At 42.0% G+C, this 17,542-nt stretch overlaps 2 protein-coding genes and 2 long non-coding RNA genes across 6 annotated transcripts; all 4 read left to right on the top strand.

Moving 5' to 3' along the window:
* Nucleotides 1-31: 31 nt before the first annotated feature.
* Nucleotides 32-9,024, top strand: fhl1b (four and a half LIM domains 1b). 3 transcript variants are annotated; one of them, XM_027007229.2, is made up of 6 exons: nucleotides 32-147; nucleotides 4,986-5,160; nucleotides 5,556-5,730; nucleotides 7,888-8,057; nucleotides 8,199-8,385; nucleotides 8,738-9,024. In XM_027007229.2, exons 2-6 carry the CDS (start codon nucleotides 5,005-5,007, stop codon nucleotides 8,890-8,892), a joined length of 843 nt encoding a protein of 280 aa, XP_026863030.2. In that variant the 5' UTR covers nucleotides 32-147; nucleotides 4,986-5,004; the 3' UTR covers nucleotides 8,893-9,024. The 3 variants fall into 3 exon arrangements, with proteins under 3 accessions (XP_026863030.2, XP_026863015.2, XP_026863024.2); XM_027007214.2 differs by having other exon boundaries at nucleotides 5,002-5,160; XM_027007223.2 differs by having other exon boundaries at nucleotides 32-142; nucleotides 5,002-5,160.
* Nucleotides 9,025-11,128: 2,104 nt separating this feature from the next.
* LOC118242873 lies at nucleotides 11,129-11,872 on the top strand. The gene is made up of 3 exons (XR_004777087.1): nucleotides 11,129-11,178; nucleotides 11,613-11,703; nucleotides 11,827-11,872. It is a non-coding gene; the product is annotated as an uncharacterized LOC118242873 (long non-coding RNA).
* Nucleotides 11,873-11,926: 54 nt separating this feature from the next.
* LOC113575667 lies at nucleotides 11,927-12,713 on the top strand. The gene is made up of 3 exons (XR_003410438.2): nucleotides 11,927-11,971; nucleotides 12,061-12,165; nucleotides 12,547-12,713. It is a non-coding gene; the product is annotated as an uncharacterized LOC113575667 (long non-coding RNA).
* Nucleotides 12,714-12,914: 201 nt separating this feature from the next.
* Nucleotides 12,915-15,938, top strand: LOC113575986. Its single transcript, XM_035535787.1, has 9 exons — nucleotides 12,915-13,173; nucleotides 13,489-13,577; nucleotides 13,670-13,731; nucleotides 13,829-13,859; nucleotides 13,959-13,996; nucleotides 14,601-14,711; nucleotides 14,942-15,025; nucleotides 15,471-15,563; nucleotides 15,929-15,938. The coding sequence occupies exons 1-9, from the start codon at nucleotides 12,999-13,001 to the stop codon at nucleotides 15,936-15,938; spliced, it is 693 nt and encodes a 230-aa protein (XP_035391680.1). The 5' UTR covers nucleotides 12,915-12,998.
* Nucleotides 15,939-17,542: the final 1,604 nt, after the last annotated feature.

Below are 17,542 nucleotides of genomic sequence, written 5' to 3' on the forward strand. Positions count from 1 at the left end.
TGCAGGTTATACGGTCAGCCTTCAGTTTGTCCATCCCACTGCAGCCCTTAATGCCAGAGCTGCGCAGTCAGAGACGAGGAGAGGACTGAAGTGACCTACATCTGCGACAGTGGTGGACTAGGAAGACGGAAACCTCCAGCAGGTCGGGTGAGTTTAGTTTTTTATTCCTCCCTAGAATTTTTAATCAAGCACGTTTGAAAGAGCAGAGCTATTGTCGGATGCGCGTACGAAGCCACCGTTCGCGTTCTTGTGAAATTTGAACGCATCATTAGTTCCGAGGAACTAATTGCGCACCTTTTTTTTTTTTTTTTTTTTTTTTTTTTTTAAAAAACGCTCACGAATTCGTACTTAGCACGCACACCTGTTGTTTCAGGTTCAGGTTGTGTAGTTAACTCAAATAAAGGCAAACACGAGATTTGCTATTGTCATTACATTTGATTACATGTAGAAAGTTTTAGAGCGCAAATTTGCAAACCACGCTGTTTCAATCATGACATGAGCTACCGCTCATCATGTTCGGACCATAAAAATAATTGTAAATAATAAATCGTATGTATGTAAATATAATGGATGCTAATAGAACTGAAAATATTTAAAATAAATAAATTCAGTCTATCAAATACTAGGAGCGAAAAAAGTAAGGCAATATACGTTCATTTGTAAGTTCTAGATGGGGCGTTGGTTACAGGAATTTTCTGCATGCCGGCGATTAAAAGTGTCTGTAACAAATCTGTTTCTTGTTAAGACTATTAACTCCAGCCAGTAGCTCCGAGCCTAAGGAAGAGAAACATTCATTCTACAGTTCCGTTAGTGTTTAGGTGAAAATTGTAAATTTCATATAAGAGTGAGATGAAAGTTTGACAAAATCAACTTACTGATCAACTAATGCCATTGTTTTTATCTCACAAATTCGCACGTAGGGCCCTGCCTGTCCGTTCAACCAGTTTTTGTCATTTGACTGAAAACAGCCTAGAAATTCAGCAATGTAAGTGTGTTGGTTAAATATAAGCTGGCCCCACAGAGCTGAGGTCTGAATAATTTGAAACACATTTGTCTACATTTATTTCACATCAAGTGGATGTCAGTGCTTTACCGCAGAGTGCAGCAGTAATGGTGACACACCATCTCAAGTCTCAGTTACTGCCACACATTCACAGCACCATACAAAAAATGTCTGCATGTACATGAAGAATTTGTGTTCAGCGAAAGAACAGAATTATGTCCATACACAGACTCTTTTCTGTCCTGCGGTAATGGCGTTCAGGACAGCCCTTGTGCATCTCAGTAGTGGTTCATAGTGAATTTCCGTTTGACATCTTTCTCTACTTCCTGGACCTCGGATGTCCACAGCTCTCCACACTTTGCTCGGTCGTGTCCCTCACCTGCTGCTGACCGGTGTAGCCACGAGGACTCGCGTTAGCTGCGCTGCCCGCTGTCAGCTGTCAGCTCGCACGTCTCCAGTTCTGTCCTTTGCGCAGCGACTGTGTTGCTGGAGGCTGTGTGATGCATCGTTCCAGAGGGAACCACACGCTGCCTCCACCTCCTCAGAGCAGGCCTGGCTCTGCTCCCTGCTCTCTGTCTGCTGGCGCCTCTTTAAGGACATATGTGGAAGCCATTAAGGTGAATGCTGGGAATTGATTCTCCAGACCAACATTCCCTGTTTTCCTTCGGTTCCAGTTCACGAGTGCATTACTGGTCAAATCATTCCGTGTACTTTAAAGTTCTGTTATGAAGCAAAATGTATCTGTTATGAAGAAAAATGTTGCAATTACACAAAGTTGTCATGGTAACTGAGGGCAATTTCCAGACTGGCAGACTGTAGCCTAAAACACTGTATCAAATGTGGAGCAGCTCTCCACATTGAAAGCCAGTGTTTATAAGGTGTTTAACCCAGCAGAACAGAAGTTTGCCCTTTACTGCTTTGTTTCCCTTTGTTTGTTAGTTCAGATGTGAAGAGCACTGTAAATAAGACACATGCGTAGTCATGTTTGTGCAAGAGATTGGAACTGATGGGACTATTGATAAGCTCCTGTGGCAGCTCTCCAGGGTGCCGCCCTTTCAGCAGACACTCCAGGAGCAGGTGGGACTTGGCATCGGCACGGGAGCTATTGTTGGAGCCACGCATTGGAACGTTTGGCAACGGAAAAATGAATGTTTATCAAATGGATGGCCTTCCTGAGGAATTCATGTGTTGATTATGCTAGCTCGTAAGTCTGGACAGATGCACTGTTTAAGGCATGAAACACAGCTCTGTGGGCAGAGTGCAGAAGCAGGGTCTGGGCTCCACTCTGGCCCACTCTCTTGCCCCTAATCTCCACTCTTCCACTGTTTCCTGTTTCCACACATTCTTCAGGGAGGAGATCATGCCAGCCAATACGGCGCACACAGGCCCTGTGTTTTCCCAGCTGTCTGGCAGAAGACAGGCTGTTACTGCAGCCACATTTGCGCATGCTGCAGTGTTAGGTTACGTATTTTGGAAGTCAGAGTATTTTTAACGGTATTTGTTTATGGTGAAGCTATTTAACAATCCCTGACTATCTTAAGATCTCTCTCTATATATGTAATTAACTGTATGTATAGGGATATGTATGTTTCCCAGAGCAAACTGAGGTTTTAGTGAAGGCGATGTTTTTGAGTCAACCTCACGATGATGTCATTGCCTGATTTCTAATTTTCCTGCTTTCTTCATAAATTACAGAATGGAATGCTACCACACCCTTTAATGGGTCTTTGGAGAAAAGAAAGAGAGAGAATGGAACAACCCACTTGGACATGCATGTTCAACATCACAATGTTTTTACTTCTGCTAGATGCTTGTAACCTCTCAGATGTATTCGCATTGAAGACTGAGCCATTAGCCTGGGGATTCTGTGATAGCTGAGATGTGGGTTTCCTTGATTGGGCTTATACTGCTCCTTCCTGTCCTGTCCTGCTCTGCCCTGCCCTGCCCTGCCCTGCTCCGCTCCGCTGCTTTTTGCCTTCCTTCTGACCCCGCTGTGGTCTGTTCGATGAGGTCATCCCTGAATGCAGATTCCAGTCTCAGCAGTTTCGTCACTTCCCCAGAGCTCACAGTAGGAAGGGAAGGGGTTACTGTCTGGGTATGATGAAACCAAATCTAACTTTTCACACTGATTAAAGATTCTCTCTGCTTCTTTTTAATAGCTTTTAATATTTATAGTGCTTGAGAAATATGTTCTGTTACACTGGACAGAGTCTGTGTAGAGGGACATGAGCTACACAGAGTGATGAGGTCAGTGCTCGTTTTTGTCCAACCATTATGGTAAGAAAGGCTGGTTTTATGTTCCCACAGAAAGAAAGTGTGCTGGTGTAAGAGTGTGTGAATGCCAGCTGTCCTACTAAATGTAAATAAGAGAAACCACTCTAGCCACTTCAACACTGCTCACTCATGCTCACTTAAGGGTCTAGTTTATCATTAATACCAACTAGTTAAGGAACCACAGGCTGTCAAGTGTTAAGACAAACCAGTGTCTCAGCTGGTTGTGAAAGACTTCAGGTGTAATGAGTTGAAAAGGCCATTGTCTGGATGTTGGAACTCCATGGTATGGGTGTAACTTTTAGTTCGTGTAACAACCGCTAACCCCCAGCCCTTCGCTCTGTCTCCGTTCCTAAGAATGAAAAAATCCATTAGCATGTATTTAATGAAGTCTACTCAGGACCGGAAAACCCACAGGAAGATGAGAAACACGTTAGGAGAAGCAGAGCGGGGTGTTGAAGACTGATACGCCAGCACACAGGAAGAGCATAGCAGATATGAAGGTTCCAGGATATGGAAAATGGAGCGGAGGGTGGAGCTGGAGGGGTGGAGCTGGCTACAGCTTTGGCAGCGAAGGAACGGAGGGGCAGGAGGCTGGTGGGGCTTTCCTACAGCTCCTGTGTTTACTCACATTGTAATGCGAAGGTCCAGTGTTATTCACATGCTGCTCATAAACACAGCTGCTGAGGCTAAGAGAGGGGGAATAAAACGAGTAACTATTACGGCTTGACCGACGGTTGCTGTGATTTGCACAGCAATAAATGGTGCGGCAGATAGCAATAGATACACGTAGAATTTGCTGAAAGGGTGTCACCTTTAAAAGCATTTAGCAGGGAACATTGTAGGAGATTAGCATGGTACTGAAACTGGAATCCAAGATTCTTTAGATTTATACAGTACAACAAGCATCCAAATAGGTAAAATTAAAAGTTTGTGTGAAGCAATATTTTTAATGATAGTTGTAAGATTCAGATGGGTCGAATTAGTTTCATCTGCAGGAATAAAACTAGGCCACATGGCTTTTCTTTATCACCTGGAGTTTAAGCAGAAAACCCCAACTCTCTTCCACTGGTCTCACATTCCTGCGGGTGAATGGGCAGACGGTTCAGATTATCTATCCCAGATGCTTGTATATAATCTACTTTTTTGGATATATATTAAACAGTTGCAGTTCCTGAGCATCCTGTCGGGTTTGTTTTCTGAGCTCATGCACTGTGTTATTCGATTAGATGCACAGACTGATTGAATTAAAGCACTCTGCGGGCATCAGCTGTTACTAAGCATTACTGCCTCCATTGTTTAATACAATGAACAACTGATTTCTTATTCTTGCTGTCCCCTCAGGATTTCCTGGTGAATATTTTCTGGTGAGAAGGGCAACATGCACTGTGCACCTTCTGTTGCCCGGGGTTACACATAAAGTCAGTCGTTAGCAAACGTTCTTGCTCACGTGCGCATCAAAAATAAAACTTGAACAAACATTCTCTTATCGGTTAAGAAAATGTTACAGCTACCCAGGGCGCACTTGTGATTGCAGTACAGATGGGAACAGAGAGAGAGGGAGAGAAAGATGGAGAGGGAGAGAGATGCTTTGAACAATCAGCCATGAAAATGAGTCACAGTTTAATAGAGCAATAAATCAACAGGCTTTCTTGACACATTTTTATTGCCCAGATGAGGTGAGCACCACCTTTGTAGCTCAGCTCTGTAGTTTCTCTCTATCTCAGGCCATGACGGACCGCTTTGACTGTTTCTACTGCCGTGACGATCTTGGCGGCAAGAAGTACATTAAGAAGAATGACAGACCAGTCTGCGTGCGCTGTTTCGAAAAGTTCTGTGCCAACACCTGCACTGAATGCCGCCGGCCGATTGGCACAGACTCTAAGGTACTACTGGGTATTTTTCTCCGAACTTCTGTTAGTGATCATCTGAAACTAAACACAGAAAATATCCGCATGGATGACCAAAAAGAAAAAAAAAATAAATAAATCAACATGTTGAGCTTGACTATGTTCTGTTTTAATTAAAGACTAATGGTTCAGCAGGTTTAGCCAATCTAGTGGTTCTTTATACTCATTATATATTGTGTTATATATTCTGTTTTTAAGAAAAAAAAATTAGAACAATAAATATACTTCTGTCAGCGTGGTTTTGATCAGACGCATACAGTTCAGGTTCAGAAAGTAAGCACTTTTTGAACTGAAGATCTTGTTTTGATGCATGAAACCTAATATCTTCACCTGTACACCTGCTTCACCTGTATAGCACTCTCTTTCTGTAGGAGCTCCACCATAAGGGACGCTACTGGCATGACGATTGTTTCCGCTGTTCAAAATGTTATAAGAATCTGGCCAAAGAGTCGTTTAGCATGAAGGACAACAGGATTCTGTGTGGGACGTGCGGCTCCCGTGAGGATGCGCCCCGTTGCCATGCCTGTTACAAGCCTGTTCTGGCAGGTACGGTACACAGAGCAGCAGGTACAGTAGAGAGCACAGTGCATAGTGTTCCCACCATGCTTGAAGGAAGCCGCATAGCTGTCAGGGATTGTTTTTTGCATGTACAAACATTTTGGTCTTGCATTGCTTGTGCCTGTTCATTAACTTGAGCCATTTTGTGGGGTTTTGTAGGGAACCAATGATTCTACTTGGCACTAAAAGCTACTGTAACACAGGGAAACGTCTTATGTTTCAGGATGGGGTTGAGAGGGCAGTGGATTATGAAACAGATCATTTTACTTATTTTTACCTCCACCATGGAGGAATTTAATCTTTAGCCCCGTGGGAAGATCTAATAGTGTGCACAGATTAAATATTCTAAGTGCTGTTCTACCGACATTGCCCTCAGAACCACTGAGGAAATGGGAAAGTTTTGTTTCACTCACTGTAACAGTGAGTGGTGAGGAGGCGCACACGTGTGCGGAGAAGAGCGAGAGTTCTTCAGGGCAAATCCAGAATCAGAGTCGTTAAGGTAGTCCAGGATCAAACAGCCAACACGGAGTGTACACATAATTACAAGACTAGGGCTAGGATAAATGAAGGCAAAAAGGGGAAGCAGGATAAAACAAGACACTAGGAAAACTCAGGGCTAGGAAACACGGAGTACAAACCAACACAGCCATTCAAATGAACAGCCCTAACACAGGGATCAAGACAGGGTTTAAATACATGAACTTAATGAGGGACAGGTGTGGAAAATCAAACGAGGGGCGGAGAAAACTAAACTAAGGCATGGAGCCAGGGAGTGCAGGAAAACAGATGACAGGGAAACCATGACAACAGGGACGCCAGGAGGGTGGCCATTCGTGACACGGAGAAAAACCACACTAAGCAGTTCAATGAAAAATGTTTTTAAACACAGAAGTTGATGCCATAGCTGACCTTTGGCCTTGTTGAACTGTAAAAGCATTGTTATAGATCTACACTGATTTCTAATCATGAAGGCAGTATAGCTTCCTTTCCTTTTCTAATGCAATAGTGCACTGATCACGCAACCACTTTGGACACATCTTGCTCTGTATTCTAAATTGTACCAAAATTGGCTTTATGGTGACCAATCATGTTTTATAGGTTTTTTTTTTTTTTTTTTTTTTAATCATTTGTGTACTTTGAGCCAGGAAACATGAATTTGTCCTCTAAACACCATCTTAAACACTCCAAAGTATCATGGACATACACCCCATTACACCCTGTTACAGTCACACTTCCATCCTCACTCCTCACTGTAGCCACACCTCCAGCCCCACCCCATATCCTCACAGCCACACCCCAGCCCAACCCTATATTACACCCATTACACCCAGCCCCACCCCATATCCTCAGAGCCACACCCCAGCCCAACCCTATATTACACCCATTACACCCAGCCCCACCCCATATCCTCACAGCCACACTCCAGCCCAACCCTATATTACACCCATTACACCCAGCCCCACCCCATATCCTCACAGCCACACCCCAGCCCAACCCTATATTACACCCATTACACCCAGCCCCACCCCATATCCTCACAGCCACACTCCAGCCCAACCCTATATTACACCCATATCTCCAAAATGATGTGGCTGTATTTCCTTTTATGTGGCTGCGCTACTCTTCAGTTTTAAGTCAAAGCAGATTTTTCATACTTTTATTTTGTTTGCATGGTTGTTTTATTACAAGTTTGCATTTGGTACTTGGTGTAAGCGTGTAAGTGCACTTGGTGTAAGCGTGTAAGTACATTCTAAAATAGTGAAGTTAAATTGACACCATTCCGTACTCCATCTTTACTGCATACGTGCATATTACATTGTGGTAGGTTATTAGTCATGGGTTAATTTTTAAGCTGGCCTCAGTGGACCTTGCAGGACAAACACACACCTGTTTAAACTGATATATGGCAGGCAATTATGAACCGTCCTGTGTATAAGTAATCAGCACTGATGTATTTTGCATTCAGCATTCCCATACAAAGGTTTCAGGCAAATAAACAAAGGAATACCTCTCCATCACTTTTTCATGGTCTCAAACAGCTGAAGCACAACTTTACTTTGGGCTTGTGGGTATGTGTTTGGGTTCTCTGATATGTCCTGGTTAGGAACTTTTCAACATGTCTCCTGCCGTGTGATTTTGTTGAAGGTACTGAGAGCGTGGAGTACAAAGGCTCCACGTTCCATGACGACTGCTTCACCTGTTACCAGTGTAAACAGCCCATTTGCACCAAAAGCTTCCTGACCAAAAACAACAACATCTACTGCAGCCCGTGCCATGAGAAGAAGTTTGCCAAGCAGTGCGCTGGCTGCAAGAAGGTATGAGAGAAAGGCCCTCCCTGCTGCCTGAGGAATCGTCATATACACACTGTATTCAGAACAAAAACTAGAGAAACTCATATATTAAACATATGAGTGTGTGTGTGTGTGTGTGTGTGTGTGTGTGTGTGTGTAAAAAAGGCCATCACATCCGGAGGGGTGAACTACCAGGACCAGCCGTGGCACTCGGACTGCTTTGTGTGCTGTGTGTGTGAGAAGCCGCTGGCAGGAACGCGTTTCACGTCCCACCAGGAGATGATCTACTGCGTGGACTGCTACAAAAGCAACGTGGCAAAGAAATGCAATGGCTGCCAAAACCCCATCACCGGTCAGCACAAACGCCCTGGCCAGTACAGACAAACACACACACACACACATATGCACAAGCACACTCGACAGTACTTACAAGCGCACACACACACATATAAACACACATGTGCACACACACACATGCGCACGCGCACACACACATGCACGCATGCGCACACACACACACACACACACACACACTGTCTTGCCAGTACAGACAAAAACACGCACACACTTACAAGTATAGACAGAAACACACAAACTAGTCAGGTATAACAACATGTAAACAGCAACAAATCCAAATGAAGATTAGCTGGGGATTACTGACCCTGTTCTCATATGATTATGCTTTGGGGTCTTTTCTACCGTAGGCTTTAGGAAAGCCACTAATGTGGTGAACTATGAAGGAGGAACCTGGCATGACTACTGCTTCAACTGCAAGAGGTGCTCGTTAAACCTCGCAGACAAGCACTTCATTTCCAAAAACGGAGACATATACTGCACCAATTGCTCAAAGAAACTGTAGGTCTGACCAGGGGGGCCAAACAGGAAATATCAGCTAAAGTTAAACAGCATGAAAAATGAAAGTACTAACATTAATTTTCACAAGTGCAGACACACATACTTCTCTTGCTGCATAATAAAGACTTAGACTAAATCTGCTTTTTGCAAGTAATGTTCTTAGGTTTCCTGGCATCCACTCACGAGGGATACTGTTTATTCCTTCACAAGTGGAACCTCTCAGACTCAGTGTCGGATTTTTCTAGTGATGCTAAAATTGCAGATGTGCAACGGGCAAACAGATGAATGAATGAAGTGATAAATGAGGAAATTGAGGGGTATTTTGGGCTTTCCTTAGGATGGTGTTTTACATAAACTGTGTGTGTGTGTGTGTGTGTGTGTGTGCGCGTGTGCATGTGCTTGCACACCTGATGAAGGACCTCTGTCCAAAATGTCCATTTCTCTGAAAACCATTGCGTAGTTCACAACACTCTCTTTTCTCTCTCTCTCTCTCTCTCTCTCTCTCTCTCTCTCTCTCTCTCTCTCTCTCTCTCTCTCTCTCTCTCTCTGTCTACACACACACACACACACACATATATACTTTATATATATATATATATATATATATATATATATATATATATATATATATATATATATATATATGAAGAAAACTATAACACTTGTGAATTACTTATGTTTGCATGAGCAGTTCCTAAAATGGGATCTGATCATCTAAGTCATAATAATAATTGAAATAAAATCATCAAAAAGTCAATACATTTTACACTGCCACACCTTTATTAAAATTAATAAATGTTCCGTGTCTCCATATTGCAATTGGATCAATTTTGTGTAGTTAGATAAGATGAATTACATTCTCAATAAGGGAACCATGAATTCCAACTGCATTTATGAGTATATTCTACTTCTAATGTCAGGGCAACTGTCTATAATAAAAAACTAAAATGAGGTTGGGTCATGCATCATGCCCATAATCCAACATCAAAATGGCTGAAGCCAAAGAAATTCTATAACTGAGAATATATTTAAAGGTCAGAGTCCTGACCTCGGTTTGCTTTGTAATGCTGTGGTATGCGCTGAAGCAAAGTGTTTAAACATTACACATAAACTGCAGTAGTTTAGTATAAGGAATGTGCCTGATTAACCACTGGCGAGCACTGACCTTCAGATGCTGGAGGGACTTGAAGTTAGAAACTACAGTGTAACTGCCAGTAAGGAGGTCCCATTCATGCAGACATTCAGGTAATTGCAAGGGGTTCACTATTTCATGCAATTGTGAGTTTGGCAATTTCAAAATGTTTTGTGGATGTCTCTTAATGTAAATGTGTAAACATTTCAAAATGTCCTTATTGCTACAAAACAAACAAACAAAAATCTTGTTTAATATGTATTGCTAGTTTCTGCTTTCATAATTCGTTTGTTGACGTGTGTAAGAGCATGCAAATAAATTATAACAGTGTGACGCAGAGAACTACTGTGTTTTCTTCCTCTCTGTGTGTTTATTGGACATTACAGCATTACTTTGAGACAAGAGTGCCATCTAGTGTTCGAGTGCTGAAAGGGTTCATCTACTTTTTTTCCAGTCATGGACAGTTTGTAAAAAACTGGTGTTCAAGTCCTGATGCTGTTCTGCAATATTTAAGAAACAGGAAATATAACCAAGTCATATATTAGCTTCAGAGAAAAAAAACACTGCTGATTTCATGCTCTCTCTCTTTCTGTGTGTGTGTGTTAAATGGAACTTTGTGAAATCCTTAAGGCAAGTCAGCTTGTCCACCTGCACCATTTAGAGTTGTGTAATCTGAGAAACACTGACAATTTATTTCAGAGCACTAAATCACTAACTGCTAAATTACGGCAGCACTATTACTCAGCCGGACCAGGTTTGTCTGTCACTGGTATAACATTTACTAACACTGGACTAACATCTGTTTAACATAATGTCATAATGCACTAACTGGTTTAATGTATTGTAACCCCGGTTTAACATATTGTAATACTGGACTAGCATTGAGTAAACTTAATTTAGAGAGAATTCAAATGGCATTACAGTTTTTCATCTGCAGTACCACTCATATAGATATGGCCAGTTATGATTGACGGTGGCCATTTAAACTTGGCCGAGTTTAATGTGTAACAGAGAGGGCAGTAGGAGGGTGTGGACAGGACACGCTGCTGTCTGTAGCACACAGCTGGATGAGGGTGAGCTCAGAGGCAGAACATATCCTGGCGAGGCAGTGAGCTCTCGCTGTGCGAACACAGTCCAGGGGAATTGATGTAGGGAGTGGTGAGTCACTTTCTTTCAGTTACTTGTCTGAATTTATATTCTGGAACAAAGATCCAGACAACATCTGTAATCTATTTACACAAATATTTGAATAAGAAGTGTCTGTTATAAAGCTACGGGGAAGTAAGTTTTTTAAAAGTTAGTTTAAAGTGGTTTATTGGAACATATGATGTGCCATTATGTATGCAGAGTAAAGCACTTAGATTTGTGGCAAAGTGCCTTTTAATGAACATGAAATTAAATTGGACATACAGTATAGTAAAAATTGTTGTGTAGTGTATACGGTATCCAGTAAAAATTATAATTTCTTTTAATTACTGTTAATTAATTTAACAGTAGTAAACTGTTTCTCTGGGCATTTGACTACACTGCAGTTTTTACTACCTTTACATCTGCCTGTTGTCATCTTCAGATATATGTCACTGCCTTTTCAGAGCGTTCAGTAACATAGTTCATATTTGCACTGTGCTGTGAAAGTGACTGTCTACAAATAAGCATGTTTTTCTCTGGCACCCAATGTTCAAAGTAAGTACAGTTTAATTAAATGACATACGCCATAGTGATCATAAAAGAGTAAAAGTTCCTCACAATATGGGAAGTTCTGACTAGTCACTGGGTGTTATTATATTTGCTCTTCTACTTTACGAGGCTTTAACTTCTCCAGCGATCATAAATCAGTCTGATCTGGGCTCCTGTCGCTGAGCTCCCATCTTTTCTCCTGATGAAGAATCGTTTCCATGCTTCATAGATTCAGCACTTGCCAGCTAACTGCAGCTAAGCATCTCACACCTGGGTTTGTTGGTGTTTATAGGACCATCAGTATCACTTATCAGAGTGACTTACATCATGACAAGATTTCTGATGTGTGAAACTTATGCACAGGTTTAATAGATGGTTCATTTCCTTTTGAGATGGAAAACGCCATGAGATATGTCCAGCTGTATGTCATCCTCCTGGATTTGCAATTCACATTTGTAAAGGGTGCAGGTACTGAGAGTGCACTATATTTTCAAGACTTAAAATTGCACAAATATCGATTTTAAAGTATTTTCTTAACTTGTGGTTTGATAATGGTAGTGTTCTCTGCTATGAAAACTTGTCTGTCTGCCCACATTAAAGATTCCATAATGATCAAGTTAATCAGGTTGAAACTCCCCTGTTTGGTGTCATGGCTTTATTGGCTAGAATTAATGTGTGTGGTGTGTCTGTATGGTGTATGTGTGTGTGTGTTTGTGTGGTGTGTCTGTGGTATTTGTGTGCGTTTGTGTGGTGTGTGTCTGTGTTTGTGTGGTGTGTCTGTGGTATTTGTGTGTGTTTGTGTGGTATGTGTGTGGTGTGTCTGTGTGTGTGTGGTATCTTGCCCTCCAGCTTCTGCAGGCCTGTGGGGGAGGAAGGTGGTCCTGCAACATGCAAGCTGCCAGTACTGGAGTCTCAGGCCTGAGCACCCACTGCCTGCTCTGCAGGAGTTCAGCGTGTGCGTGAATGTCCAGAGGAGCATTAATAACTCTGCCTGGACGGCATTTATGTACCGCCACCCAAACAGAACCCGGGTGGAGCTGGGGCTTGGGGGACAAGGAGGGTTCCTGCACGTCTGGCTGTTTGGGACAAACTGGTCCCCAGCAGACATTCTGACCGTGGGCCACTGGCATTCTATCTGCATCAGCTGCTCGTGTTCCCTGAAGCAGGCTCACCTTGCCATCGATGGCAGGGTTGTCATCCAGGCCCAGGCGGGAGACCCGATCTGGCCCCCTGGTGTCTGCAGCCTGGCTTCTGCAGGTTCCCTCACCTTGGGTGCTGCCCACTACTTTGTGGGCGGAACGATGCAGACAGAGAGTGGCACTAACCTGCAGGGCAGCATAAGTCTGTTCCGGGTGTGGGGCAGAGCACAGATCTCCACCCACACCTGCTCGGACGGGGATGTGCTCCAATGGCACAGTCGAGTCTGGGATAAAAATAACAAATGCCAGCTTGTAAGAGATGAGACATTAAAATGTGGTAAGGCTCCCTTACACACACACACACACACACACACACACACACACACACACACACACACACACACACACACACACACAGGCATATTCAGACATGGACTTTACAGCAAATCTTTTAAAGCAGAACCATGTTTGTATATTATTTTTTCCCTACATATGGGAATAAATACTGCAGTCGATGTTGCAGTGACCCAGGCTTGAGTTTCAGCATTCAGCCTACCCCCCCGAGGCCTTACATAATTGAATATGCTTTCAGTCAAAACTGATATTCATTGAACAGTTAATTCATTTTCAACCCTCCCTCTTGCTGTGGCAGACTGGTCACTGTATGAGGTTAAGATGGAGTTTCTCATCTGTTGGTTCAGTGGAAACAGATACGACGCAGAAGAAATCACACGTCACTGGGTAAGATGCCAAGATGGTTTTAGTATAGCCATTATTGGAGTGAAATGTTGATCAAGTTGATATATTTTTGCATTTTGTTTCCCATTTCTTAGTTAAGAAAAAAGCTTCCCTTAAACATTCGCCTGAATACAGTAACTGTGTCCTCATTAGTAAGGTAAGAAATTTAGAGCAAAGAAAGGAGAGCGTGTATTCCAGTGAACTCTGCCTGCTTCACTACATCTGTCTTCCTTTTCATGGCCTTTGTTGTGCAGCTCTGCTGAATCCTGTACAGACAAAGGAAATGTGAGTGCTCTCAACAGCTTTCATTCTGCAGCTTTAGTGATGCTGAGTGTAAAACCCTTTTCTGAACAAACTGAAACAACAGTTCTCTTATTGTATCAGGGCAAAGGAACTCTGATGTACCACTCCAAATTCAGATGGTGAGCTCACGCACTTTTTTCAAAATTGCAAGATCACCTGAATGACAGTTTGCAAACTTCTTCATCTTCATCTTTTTGTCCGCTTAGTCCACACAGATTACACTGGGCAATTAAACTTATTTTTTTGCTTCCAAAAATAAAATAGATCTTATAGTGCATTTTATGCTAAATTCAAATGGTTTTAGAATTTTTCTATCACATATGGTTTTTAAGAGTGTACATTTTACATTAATTATTATAATAATTTCACTTATATATAAATAATGCTATTATTACACTTAAAATGTGTACAACCATTCTTCTACACTGTATCGTGTATGGATTTTGCTTATATTTAGCTTAAGGGGCAACCCTCTTCAGTATCCATCAGTAGTCTGCCAACACAGAGTGAATCCACTTTCCTGGGTATTGCTTGTCTATACTATACATAATGACATGTGAGTGTGTATATGTGTATATAAAGTATATATCAGTGATAGAGAAACTCTGAAAACTTTTAGTTAGCAGCATACAAACAAGATAACATAAACAAGAAGCAAAATCAGATAGATGAATAAAATACAGGACACACTATGTGATCTTCATGTGTTGATGATCTGTGTAGGTTTAAGGGTTTGGCTCAGCTCAAGGTGACCCCCAAAGGAGATGCTGGATATGTCCAGGACAAGATTTTTCGCATCCTTAAGAAGGGCTATCACTCACACAATTACATTCTGCATGTATATGAGGACATTTTACATGTTTATCCTATTGGTAGGGCACCATTATCAGTATCCACCAACTTCAGCCTTTCTATACTCACCACGCTCTTCACCCACTTAACCCGCTCCACGCACCCTTCTCTCTCCCTTCTTACTTGACAACAGAGCGAAATGCATTGCACTGTGATAGTTTACATCTGTGTTATCACCTGTGACACTCTCTGACGTTCTTTTTCCCCTTCAGATTGGAACAAATTTGTTCCTCTGTCAACACAGCAAACATCTATTACAACTCTCAAGCCAACAGGTTCAACTCCCAGGGCCACAGGTTAGCAGTTTAATAATGCTAATAAAATTCTTTAGGTGCAAAGAACTACAGCAGTACCCCTACACCACTAAACCATTATCATTATACCAGTATGACTATTTCAGTACCACTACACAAGTAGAAATACACCAATACCACTATTACTCTACCGCTACAACAGTACCAATATTCCAGTATACCACAGCACCAGCATATTCCAGTATGCCACTACAACACTACTAGTTTACATCAACACCACTATACTAGTACCACTATTCTAGTATCTCCACTACACCATTATCACTACTCCAGTACCACTACACCAGTACTACTACATTAGTACTACTATACAGTACACTACACTAGTATATCCCCACACCAGCACTGCACTACAACACCAGTACCATCACACCAGCACTTATGCTTTTACGTGTAACTTTCTGTTATTCCTCAGAATGGACTGAAGTTGTTCCTCAGTCAACATCAAAAACAAACACCACAACTCTCAAACCAACTGGTACGACTACAAGATCAACTTTTTCAACTCTCGAGGCCACAGGTTTGCAGTTTCATGATTTAAACAAACTGTTTTAGGTATAAAAAACTAAACCTACTTACCTATATACAAACCACATTATGTGCAAAGAACATCTGTACAACTACACCAGTATACTACACCAGTATACAACTATACTGGTAGCATTATACAAGCACCACTACACCACCACTACAGCAGTACCACTTTAAAACAGCACCCCTAGAACAGCACCACACTACAACAGCACCACTCTAAAACAGTAACCCTACATCGGTACTACACTAGTACCACACTAGTAGACTGACAGAACAGAACAGTGAAATATTTATTGTGATATATTACATCTGTGTTAGCACCTGTGATTCTCTGTGTCTTTTTGTCCTTAGAGTGGCCTGAAATTATTCCTCAGTCAACTCCACAAACCACTAGCACAATCCTCATACCAACTGACACAACGTCATCAAGTACCAGTACAATCCTCATACCAACTGACACAACGTCATCAACTACCAGTACAATCCTCATACCAACTGACACAACGTCATCAACTACCAGTACAATCCTCATACCAACTGACACAACGTCATCAACTACCAGTACAATCCTCATACCAATTGACACAACTTCATCAACCACCAGCATAACCCTCATACCAACTGACACAACCACAAGATCAACTATTATGACTCCTGAGGCAATAGGTTAGCAGTTTAATGATGCCATTTAAAATATTATAAAACAGTTCTGGGTACAAATATCTATAGTAAACTACTCAAATACTGTACTTAAGAACACCAGTACCATTACACCTGTGTCCTACACCAATACTACACATACACACCTGATAATATTATTCTCAAAATCTGCATGATGGTTTTATTTTACAGAATATTGTTCTTGTTAGTTTTACAGTGCAATGTTTACAGGGCAGTGTTCTTATTATTTTTACAGTGCAGTGTTTACTGTGTAGTGTTTGTTGTGTGTTGTGAAATTCACAATGCAGTGTTTCTTTCAATGCAGACAGATTTTTCAAGGTGAGTATGACACTAACCATTAAAGGATCAGACAGGGACCCTGAGAACATTGTGCAGACTTGGGTAAGCATGAGCAAACAAGTAACTGAGCCCCCACATGCAACACCTGTATATATCAAATAAATCTAAAAAATAGGGCCTTACCTTGACATCCATGTTTGTGGGCATTCCTCTCTCTGCAGCTTTATGGAACTCTGTCCAGCAAAGGGATATCCGTGTTGAACTTCCAAATGACATCCCCAAAAACAAGAGTAGCATGGTCAGTACCGTTCCTTAATCGGCAGCCACATGAAGCTGTTCCATTGGTTCCGCTCCAGATACAGGCATGCTCGTGTGACTGTGTTCTGTCTTGCAGTTTGGAGGAGTGCAGTGACGAAACAGGGAGCCAATCAGTGGTATGAGCCCAGTTCAGTGCTAATGAGGTGTATTTTATGGATCTGTGTTGTTCTCACTTTGTAATTCTTCTCGTAAGTCACACTAACCAGTAGATTTTGCTTTTCCTTGCAGCGTTCTTTAACCTTAGAAGAAAGGTGAGGAACCTCACAATGTAACATTATGTAAATAGACGAAATTCATAGCAAAATGAGACAAACTGATGGAAGCAGTGATGGTGTTATTTTAATAGGATTGTACACAGTGGTTGAACTGAATAGTCTGACTGAGCCCATTTCCTGCTCCCAACCACAGCTGTACATTTCAGATGCTTGTGCCCAAGTGCGCTGATATTGAAGAGACACGGAGGCAGATCCACAACCTGCTATGGGAGCCATACAGCAACGGCAGTTTCAGTCTGGCAGCTGAGCTAGACAGCATTCACATAGCATACATACGTAAATACATTACATTAGAGGTTCAGTTTGCTTGGAATGATTAACTATCTTGCCGTATTGGTAGTAGATTTGTATAAATATGTCTTCTTTCACACAGGCAGGGGTTTTTGGGCTGTATGTACTCTATACAGTCAAA

This window comes from Electrophorus electricus, chromosome 17, assembly GCF_013358815.1.
Source record: "Electrophorus electricus isolate fEleEle1 chromosome 17, fEleEle1.pri, whole genome shotgun sequence".
In the NCBI taxonomy this organism is placed as follows: domain Eukaryota; kingdom Metazoa; phylum Chordata; class Actinopteri; order Gymnotiformes; family Gymnotidae; genus Electrophorus; species Electrophorus electricus.

What these genes read in the sequence shown, in the direction of transcription:
- fhl1b (XM_027007229.2), top strand. Translation starts at nt 5,005, where the DNA reads ATGACGGACCGCTTTGACTGTTTCTACTGCCGTGACGATCTTGGCGGC. An exon ending in TTACAAGCCTGTTCTGGCAG is followed by an intron (nt 5,731 to 7,887) that starts GTACGGTACACA and finishes ATTTTGTTGAAG; the next exon opens with GTACTGAGAGCGTGGAGTAC. An exon ending in CTGCCAAAACCCCATCACCG is followed by an intron (nt 8,386 to 8,737) that starts GTCAGCACAAAC and finishes TTTCTACCGTAG; the next exon opens with GCTTTAGGAAAGCCACTAAT.
- LOC113575986 (XM_035535787.1), top strand. Translation starts at nt 12,999, where the DNA reads ATGCAGACAGAGAGTGGCACTAACCTGCAGGGCAGCATAAGTCTGTTC. An exon ending in AAGAAATCACACGTCACTGG is followed by an intron (nt 13,578 to 13,669) that starts GTAAGATGCCAA and finishes CCCATTTCTTAG; the next exon opens with TTAAGAAAAAAGCTTCCCTT. An exon ending in ACTGTGTCCTCATTAGTAAG is followed by an intron (nt 13,732 to 13,828) that starts GTAAGAAATTTA and finishes TTTGTTGTGCAG; the next exon opens with CTCTGCTGAATCCTGTACAG.